Below are 10,309 nucleotides of genomic sequence, written 5' to 3'. Positions count from 1 at the left end.
CGGCTGGAGGGCTAGAGTGAGCAGAGGCGGCGGGCTTGAGAACGGCGCGGCCGGCGATTTCGACGAAGGAGTGTCCGGAAGGACGTGTGATGACTCCGGGCTGGACTCCGCTTCATCCACGGTGAAAGCCGATCCGGCGATCCACAGCGCAAAGTTGTAGTATTTCCTCAGCAACCAGCACGGATCATCATCAGATATCATCATCTTTTGGAAGACCAAACAAAGTAGTTTCGCTTTCACAACGCAGCACACAGCATCTTTACGACATGGTGGCGGCAACAACAAAACTACAGCGAGAATAAAAGTTACGCCTTCTTTCTTTGCGTGAACATTTGGGTGGCGTTATGCAAATCTTCCCACATAGCGACGTAGACATGCTGTATGCCAGTGCCGGATGAATGCCAGCTGTTCCAGGTGCATGCCAAATCTAGGCCAAATTTGTTTGCTGACTGGGCGCCTGTTGGACGAGCCGGCACTGGTAGCGAGTTCTAAAGGTTTCATATTTATTACATTATTTATTGTAGTTTCTATTTTGTATTATTTTTATTTTATTTTTGTTTTATTATTATATTATTTTATTATTATTTTATTTTTGTTTTATTATTATATTATTATTTTATTTATTTTTATTTATAATATTATATATATATATATATACTATTATAACTACCATATACTACCATAGTACTTATAATGCATAACTAACTCAAGTTCACCTCTCAAAAGTAGTCCTGCTGTTAAAAAGACAATTTTTCATCTCAAATAGCTTTTGCAAATGTCACAGATGCTGGTGATAGTGCTAAACTTAACCAAGAATATTCTTTTAATTAGGAAGGTCAGACTCCCCCAAACCCACCCATCATCCCACCCGGATTGGATCGTTCTATTTGTTCATAAGTGAAGGCAATCATGTGTTGGTGGAGCATCGTTCTGTGTACATGTGTCATTTAGCTGGGTGTTGACGGGTTGATGTATTTTTGTTTGGCTGTGAATTTGGTGTTGATGTTTTTTGGTGGAGTGTGTAAGTATTTTGGTTGTGTGGGTGTGGATGTGGATGTGGAGTCACAGGACAAGTGTGTGCATGTGTGCGTGTTTGAGGGTCTGTGCTTGTACACTTCTTTCCTTTTTCCATCCTAATTTTCAAAACACCTCATCTGTTCACACTCTCTTTGGGAACTGAATGCGGGATGATTCGTCAATGAATCATTCTTAATTTCTTATAAAAAGATTCTTGATTCAGTTGAACTAATGACACTCATTTTAATCTGTCGACATTTAGCAAAGTGCAAGCAACCAGCCAGAACACTGTCTAGTAAACTGGAAAATGCAGTGAGCCAGATTCAAACTGCTATTGCCTGCATGAGTACCAAAGCTCATTGTGTCAGAGAAAATGCACTAACTGCTAGGCAATGGTTCAGACTTAATACATAGATGTCAAGTTTGACTCAGTGGACTTTGCAGGTTCCTCTGTGTGTGTGTGTGTGTGTGTGTGTGTGTGTGTGTGTGTGTGTGTGTGTGTGTGTGTGTGTGTGGTGATGGAAAGAGAGCCATCTGTTGGATTTGCCCCACTGCTGGCCAGGAAGCAGTTTCAATCTGTTGACCCATGTTTGTTCTGAACTTTGTCCCGTTCCTCATCTGTGTGTTTGGTGCCAGCTGGCTGTCAGCTCATTTGATGGTGATTCTAAGCGTGCGGATACACTGAGGTGTGTGATTGAAATAGATCGGCATTCATCTTATCAACATGCAGCCAATAAAATGGCGAACAACAATTAGGCAGCTGCAGACTGCTGTTTGTTTTTAAATGAAAACAGTCAGGGATATGAAATCTGTCTTCATTTTAGAAACCCAAAAGAGTTTCTTTCTAAGCTCAGGAAACAAGTTCTCGATTAAGTAAATAGGGAGAATTTTGATTAGAAATTTTGGAGCTCATAATGAAATGAATTGCAGACTTTTGATATTTGACTACACCTGAATTCCTTTCATCCAATTATTATTATTATTATGTTATTTAACCCTCTACCGCATGGTGTAGCCATATGGCAACATACTCTTTGTGTTAATTTCCTTGCCTCTGTCTCTTTAAGAGAACATTCTCATTTTTTTGTTGGAAAGAGAAGACCTTAGTTTAGCCAATGATGTGATTTGATTAAGTCACATGACATGCAGTTTTTTTTCTGTAGCGAGATTTCTGACAGACTGCCGTCTCTTGTCGGTACTTGCTGAAAGCAAACTAAAACGTCAGTAACAAACAAGGATCAGTCCGTGTCACTTCTACAAAAAAATATAAAACATCACTGTTATGATGTTATGATGACATATTCACCTCTCAAAAAAGTTTTTATAAAATTCGTTTTTGGTAAATCATTCAAATGTATGTGTTGCCAAGCGGCAACACTGTGCAATAGTGGAATGACATTATTACAATAGTTTAGCTAGCTAGCAAGGTCAGCTGCAATTTGTTAAGCTGTAACAATAACAACATTAATACTAGTGAAATAATGTTGATTAGTCGTATGTTAATGGTATTTGTATTATGGATATAATCAAATTGAAATGGCAATTTTACTTTTGATTAAATATGAATACAGGTAACATTACATCAGTGAGCACGGCCATATTCTATGGCAAGGTAAAGAAGAAAAGGGCACAAAAAGTGGTTGGAGACTTTGTTTTGAGGTCTCTTCTGAAATGTATGAAATTATTAAAGTCTTTTACACAGGAAAATCTGAGAAGCAGAAGACTTTGGCAAAAATCTCTATGTGCCATGGAGAAGCATTTGAGAAATGAAAGAGATCTGGTTTGTGATTTCTCTTTCCTCTGGGTCTCTTTCTCCGTGTCCTGCTCCTGTGCCAGACACATCTGTAAGTCTCCCTTGATTGTTAGACAGACTCAAGGTCCAGCCGTATTGTGACTGTAGTCATTTTAAAAATGAATAAATGAGCATTGAGAGGATCTCATCCATTAGGAGGAGCAATTTGTCAACATGGCCCAGTCTCTCGGGACTCGTCGGAGGAAGACAATGTGGGAAAGGAGAGAGCTTGTCCCTGTTTGTGATTATCAGATGAGCTCTGAGTCCTGGAGCCTCTTCAGCCCAGTATCTGGGTCAGGCAGGAAGAATGTCTGAGGGTGGAATGACATCTCTCTCTTTCTCTCGGTCCCTCTACACCTTCTCCAATTTGAGCCATGAAATTCCCACAAAAATATATGATAACTCAAGAATGGTCTCGCTTGCTCTCCCTCATTTGGCCTATTTTTCTCTCTCGGCTTTTCTCATATATTTCTGCATGTATTGTTTCTCTCGTAATCTCTTTTGTATGCCTGCTGCCGGCTCTCTGTTTTGCTGCCGAACTTGTGGTGTCCAGAAACTCTGAGAACTTCATATATTATGTGTGAGACTGACATTTTCTGAAGGAGGAGGAAGACAAATAGACTAGAAAATGATTGAGAGATCTATCTATCTATCTATCTATCTATCTATCTATCTATCTATCTATCTATCTATCTATCTATCTATCTATCTATCTATCTATCTATCTATCTGCAGTATCTCTTGTTCATGTACCATGGTATTTCCATTGTCTTACCATGGTATATGTCTGTAAAACTATGGTAACCATGATACATATTCAAATATAATGCTTTTTAGTACTGTTTTTGGGATGGCAATACATCTTTCTATCCATCCATCCATCCAATTTGCAGTATCTATTGTTCATGTACCATGGTATTTCCATGGTCTTACCATGGTATATGTCTGTAAAACTATGGTAACATGATACATGTTCAAATATCATGCTTTTTAGTACTGTTTTTGGGATGGCAATAAAATGCAATTAAATATACTTTTCTATGGAAATTTGTTGTAGTACACATACACCAAATACTGTTGTTCTGCTTCGAATTATTATAAATGACACAAAATATGTATAAATTAGGCATTAAATTATATTCTGCTTCACACTATATAAATAGAGCAATAAATAATAAAAACATGAGATTATTAAGCAATAAATTAACATAAAAATGTATAAAACAGTTGTATTCCAAATTATGCACTATACAGTTATACACTGTACTTATACACTATGATGTAGTCAAATGTGTAGTGAATGAATATTATACGATTATTTTGTTATTTGTTGTACGTTGCACAACGTTGTAGTCTAATAGCTCCCTCCCATCCTTTACATAATTAAAGATGCAACAGTTTAGAACAAGAAGTGTTCAACATTCGATACATGGTTGTTGTTGTTGTTTTTGTTTTTTGATTAATTAAGTGCATCATCCAGGTATTTAAAGTGCATTTCTGTTTATAATTTTCAGTGTAAGCGAACTACTTGAACTATTTATACTACAAAACAGCATTGAATAGTGCATTAATATGCAAATTGGGACACACCTATTATGAAAGATTAAATAGCTGAGGTGTGATGAAGTTGTGTGTGTGTGTACGTCCTCCAGGTAAACCTGCGTACCTTCACATCGGAGAGGAGGTGGACGGTGTGGACATGCGGGCAGAGGTCGGACTGCTGACTCGCAACATTTTGATCAGAGGCGAGATGGAGCCGACCTGTTACGGCAATGAAGCCTGCAAGTTCTTCTCATTCGACACGTTTGGTGGCCATCTTAAGGTAACTCGACCCTCCTTTCACTTCAAACACACATTTCTCTTTTAAGTACCATCTACCGTTGTCTTGTAATTCCTTTATCTGTCCACTAGCTCATCCGAACATAGTTGTTCACACCCTCAGAATGATATCACAGCGATGGCACCTCTAGCTAGACATTAACACTCTGTCAAACTAGCAGAACGGACATTTTATTTTTGCTTTGTCTCCTGCGAAGGGCCTGTCAGTGTGCGTGTGTGTGTGTACGTGATGGGGCGACTCAAGAGTCTGACCTCTCTAGTAATTGGCCCAGATCTGACTGTTCCTTTTCCCCTCCTCACCTTCGCTGTCATGCAGAAGGTTGGCCCGTTGTTTCCACTCAAGAAGAAATTTCCATGTGTAACAACTAGGCCATCCTGTCTTTCAAGTTGTGAGGAAACTGCTTTTGACAAATCCTGCCTCACAGTAATGATTTTACAAGTGATAAATGTTAAAATAAGTAAATTGATGTAATTCTTGCTAATAAAGTATAGTAGCCCAAAAATATAAATTCTGTCATCGTTTACTAAACCTCACATCCTTCCAAATCCAAATGGCCCTCAACAGTGTACTTGTATTAGCATGTATTACTTAAATAATTACTGCTAGGATATTTCATTTCACAGACTATTTTGAAGTCTTTGAGGCATTGTGTTTTTGTTTTTGTTCATGTTTATTGTTTGTTTTTAGTCTAGTTATTAGAACGATTAATCAACGAATCGCAGATTATTTTACAGATTAATCAGTAGGCATTGATCGATTATTCAGCTTTTGTAATTCATTAAAATATTGAGTTATACATATTATATCTGATAAATGACTAAATAAATATTCTAAACATTTTAATATACATATAAAGCTGGTTTAAAGCAGAAAATCAAGTTGTAATTTCAAATTAAATGACACTAACACTGTTTTTCATGTTTAATAAAGTAAAACTGTGTGCTTTAAAGTAGTCTATTGTATAACGCACCATATGAATAGATGCTACGTGAATTTACTGGATTGCCGATTGCAGTGCAACATCGCTATGATCAGATGCTTTCTTAACTGCTGTTTTCTCACTGCTGTCATGTTTATGTGTTTATTTTGCTATTGAGAGAAAAGCACACATACATCTAAATGCCGCTCTCAGCAGCGTCGGGATGTTGACTAACAGTAAACCGCTGCTTGCTTATTTCGAACTTCTTTTTTCCCCTAAACCAGGGGTGTCAAACTCATTTTCACTGAGGGCCACTTCAACATTATTGCTGCCATCAAAGGGCCGGTTGTAACTGCAAGACTGTACACATGTTACTAACATATTGCTAAATAACTGTCTCTTTATTTTATTATTACTTATTTAAGTTACAAATATTGCATGCATTTGCATAGATGTAATATATGTAATTGCTCTGTTATTTGAACATAAATCCTTTTAATTGATCAGGTTAAGAAATCCAAATTAATTTATAAATCAAAGTAAATAATAAAGTGTCATCAAACACAAGTCATTATATTAACTTTGTTACATTTATGGCACAACAAATAATTGTGAGCTGCTAAGAACGTGTGACAGATATGGCATGAGTCCGGTCTCATGAAAATGCGTATCAATAGCACGATTTTCTGTTTCTATTTGGCATGCGATTTATATGCAGAAATTTACTTTGGCGTGCATATGATATGCACGTGTTTGGTGTGGATATGATATGCAATCAATGCTTGTAGTAGAAAAAAAATAAGTGGTGGTACTCAACCCCACTCCCAAATGTCAAATGTAGAGAGCGCATTTTGGTTTTGTGCGAGAGCAAAGGAAATTAATGTGCTGTCGCACTACAATTATGTGCTCTCGACATTTGTCATTAAAATAACGCCATAAATAGGCTACAGATTTACATTCGTTGACATATATGTGCCAATTTTCTGCCGGTGGATCCCCACACTCTAGGTTGCGTTTATTAAACTCAGGAGAGAAGATTTTTGAGCGCACACATGTAATGTCTGAGAAGAAAGTCGTGTCTGAAAGCTGCAATCATTTTTTTTTTAATTTGTTAAATGAAAGGAGAATATCGTGTTTTACGGTGGTGCTCGAGCACTTGATGAGGTCCGCTTTATTCCTTTGAGCCCTAAGTCATCATCAACTGAAAAACCCCACACCCTTAATCCTAACCATTGCATATCATATGCACACCAAAGTCAATTTCTGCGTGTAAATAGAACGCCAAATAGAAACAGAAACTTGTGGTATTGGTACGCACTTTCATAATTTACAATATAAAGCTGCATAGATTTTTATTTTAAGACAATCATATGCTCTCGCGGGCCACATAAAATTATGTGGCGGGCCGGAATAGGCCCGCAGGCCTTGAGTTTGACACGTGTGCCCTAAACGAAGAACTAAAAAAAACTTCGCCATGAGTGTTTTGGGGCCTTCACACGACAGCATTTTCTGTTTGTAGTTTTGTAAAACTTTCCCAAACTATTTTTTCAAGTTTATTTGTATAGCGCTTTTCACGATACAAATCGTTGCAAAGCAACTTTACAGAAAATTAAGTTTCTACAATATTTAGTGGTAGCTTATCAGTGGTGACTGTCAGTTAATGTACATATGGCAGAAATGTACGTAAAATCAATTAAAGACGTAATCAAACTGACGATGAACACTATTAACAGCAATTATTATATGATGCAATCAAACTTATAGCAAAATGTGGTAGTTCTGTATGTTGTTTCAAGGTTGGCATAATCTGAGGTCCTCTGAGGGGTTGGCATCCCCCTTGTCCAAATACCCACACTTGAGAGCATGTGCGCGCGACAGGAAGTAAGTGCGCAAGACTGTCCCAGGTCTTAAAAACGCCAGAGCGCAGTGCCCTTAAAGCAAACTAAATCCGCTCCGGAGCGCTATTCGAGGCTTAGTGTATCCCATCATGCGTCATGTTCTGGAGATAAATCGTGAGACTTTTTGCCGAGATCTCGCGAGAGGTCACGGAAACCTTTCCAATGCAAGTTAAATATTAATATAATAATTAGATATTACATATAATTTGGTAGAAAAACTGTGTTTTTACGTTTTATTGGTGCAAAGATGAGTAGTGGTGATATTTATTTTGTACAAACATTTGCAACTGCTTTTTATCACTTAATTAGAAGCACCACAAATTAAAATGGTCATGTTATAGGGACTACTGAACAGACATTTAGAAGTTGATTTTAAAATGCAAAGTATTTAAAATTAAAATAAAGCTATGTAAACACTTGCATTTTTACAACACTACAAATGTGTCCCATCAGGTAATGAAAAGTTTGACACACACTTGTGGTCTTCATCCTCACTTGAACATTTGGGCCACATTCAGGAAATACGTCATATAAGTAGTCAAGTGCAAAGACCAAAAATGTGGGTATTTGGACAAGGCTATCATCGCTTCTCAACTCTTCTTCTTCTTTTGGTTTTAATGATGGCTAACAAACCAACTTAAAGGAGCATTACCATCACCTACTGGACTGGAGAGTGGACAGAAGATTGGCAGGGGAAAAAAAGCCCACACACTCAATTCTCTCAATTAATTTATTAGGAGACCACAAACTTTCTCAGATGTTTTCCCAAGCAAATTCTCTAGTGTAAAAATCTCAAGTTCTCAAATGTTTTGTTTTCCAATTTGCATCTCTAACTTTATTCTACGGTACAATTTTACCATTTCTTGTGCATTGCAGCAGGTGTGAAGTCCAGTTTTCCTATTCTATGTAATGTTAGATTTAATACAGCATGGCTTATTCTAAGATATTTTTGGGTTCCTGTCCTGCCTCATACTCATGCCTACATGTTTTTGTATACTGTATAGATGTTGCCCTGTGTCGTCTATGTCCCAATATTCCTACCATATTTTGTGCGTATGATCCTTTATAATAGTTTTATTCTCTGCTCTACTTAACGGTACTTGTATATCAACTATTTCATGTTTTATTATTCCTTTTGCCAAAAGATCCACAGTCATTTCTTTCCACCCCTTCTTGGAACTTTTCCCAAACTCTACTGGTTTGGCTTTGTTTGTACTATGACATAGCGCTGTGTCTTCTTAATTGGACTGCATGTGGGAAAGCTGAATCACAGTCTTGCTCTACTGCACCACACAGGACAAACCGCATTATTGCAGTCCCTTACATTAGGTTATATGAGATCAAACGACTCTTTGACAACAAAAATATTGGTGACGGGCTCATAAATGGTTTAATTATTTGGTTGGCATGAGTACAGTAATTCAATGAGAGTTGTATCCGTGTTTGGGTCATCATGTCAGTCAAAAATGCTCTTTACTCACACACCCATTTGAAAACATACTCGGCCTGCTTGTTTAGAGCAATGAACCCACTGACACACTTAACACCCGACCGGATGATTTGGGCTTGTGTTAATGGTTTTCAACCACAGGGGAGGTCATAAAAACCGCCTTCCGAGACCATACTGTCACATTCTTATGATATTTGCCAGGCAGCTAATCTAATTTATGAAACATTTAGAGAAATGTCAGGCCGGGGTGAAACCGTACATTTGGCCGTCCAAAGAAGATGAAAGACATTAATTGGAGCCAAAGTGTGCCACCTTCCCCTGGGAAACGTCAAATCATCTTACTTTCACTCACATTCTTCTGCATCACGCAGATATGACGTGCAACATATTTCACGTCCTTTGACTTGAAACGATCTGATGTAGGTCACAAAAAAGGCAGCCGTGAAATCCGAAAGTGAACATTCTGCCAGATGTGCGAGAACGAGAGAAGAGTGGAAATCAATCTAACTGACACCTTTACTTCCCACCCCTGCATATATTCACACACAGACTGACGTGTATGTCTCAAATCTTATTCTGAAGGGGTGATGATATTTACATTCCTCACTTTTGAAGTTCTTTCATCTAGATTCTCGAGTTTCAGATTTCGAATTTCCATATTTAAGGAGCACAACTTGCATAGACCCTGTGACCACTTGTGATCGGATCACTCAACTAGGATATTAATACAAAGTTAATAGAATGGAATCTTTTTTTTTTGTTTCAGGGATTCCAAAACTTTTTTTGTCAGTCGAACCCCTTTGACTTAAAATATTTACTTGAAACTCTGAAAAAAGTTGGCGTCGAAACAATTTTCACTCAGAAATTGCTAGTAAATTTCAGAATTAATTACAAAGAAATGCTAAGTAAGACACTGAATTAAACATGACATTTTTAAGTAGAAAGACTGAAATAGTTTTCTTGTAAAACTTACTTCAGTGATTTTTATTTAATTTACAACTTTGAAAAATTATTTTTTACAGTGAAGTACTTTTTTATGATTTTAAATTCATGTTTCAATAATTCAACAACACACTTGCATATTCAAGTTTTTCTGAGGTCAGTTAATGGTCGCATATATGGAAGCATGTTTCCGCCACAGAATAAAAAAAGGTAGTTGCAACTTTTTAACTCAAAATTCAGACTTTTTTTCTTTCAATTCTGCTTTGCTTTCTCGCAAATTCTGATTTCACATTTCGCAATTCTGACATTTTTATTCTGAGTTTACATTTTGTAATTCTGACTTTTTTTCTCAGAATTCTGAGAATGCATCTCACAGTTAATCTTGCAATCCCCCCCCCCCCCCCCCCCCCCCTTTTCTCCACCTCACTAAAAAAAAAAATTGAAAATGTTT

General features: G+C 37.3%; 1 protein-coding gene across 1 annotated transcript in view; it reads left to right on the top strand.

Annotated features, from left to right (window-relative positions):
• The window catches only part of LOC107553744 (cell migration-inducing and hyaluronan-binding protein-like), a 171,152-nt gene that overhangs the window by 134,987 nt on the left and 25,856 nt on the right, over nt 1-10,309 (top strand). The window contains exon 12 of the mRNA XM_016236058.1: nt 4,462-4,631. Within this exon, the coding sequence (XP_016091544.1) occupies nt 4,462-4,631 (170 nt within the window). The remainder of the gene's footprint in view (nt 1-4,461; nt 4,632-10,309) is intronic.

Source organism: Sinocyclocheilus grahami, unplaced genomic scaffold, assembly GCF_001515645.1.
Source record: "Sinocyclocheilus grahami isolate Dianchi unplaced genomic scaffold, SAMN03320097.WGS_v1.1 scaffold480.1, whole genome shotgun sequence".
Classification (NCBI taxonomy): Eukaryota; Metazoa; Chordata; class Actinopteri; order Cypriniformes; family Cyprinidae; genus Sinocyclocheilus; species Sinocyclocheilus grahami.
The sequence above is the reverse complement of the archived record's forward strand: the minus strand, read 5'-3'. Positions and strand labels throughout refer to the sequence as shown.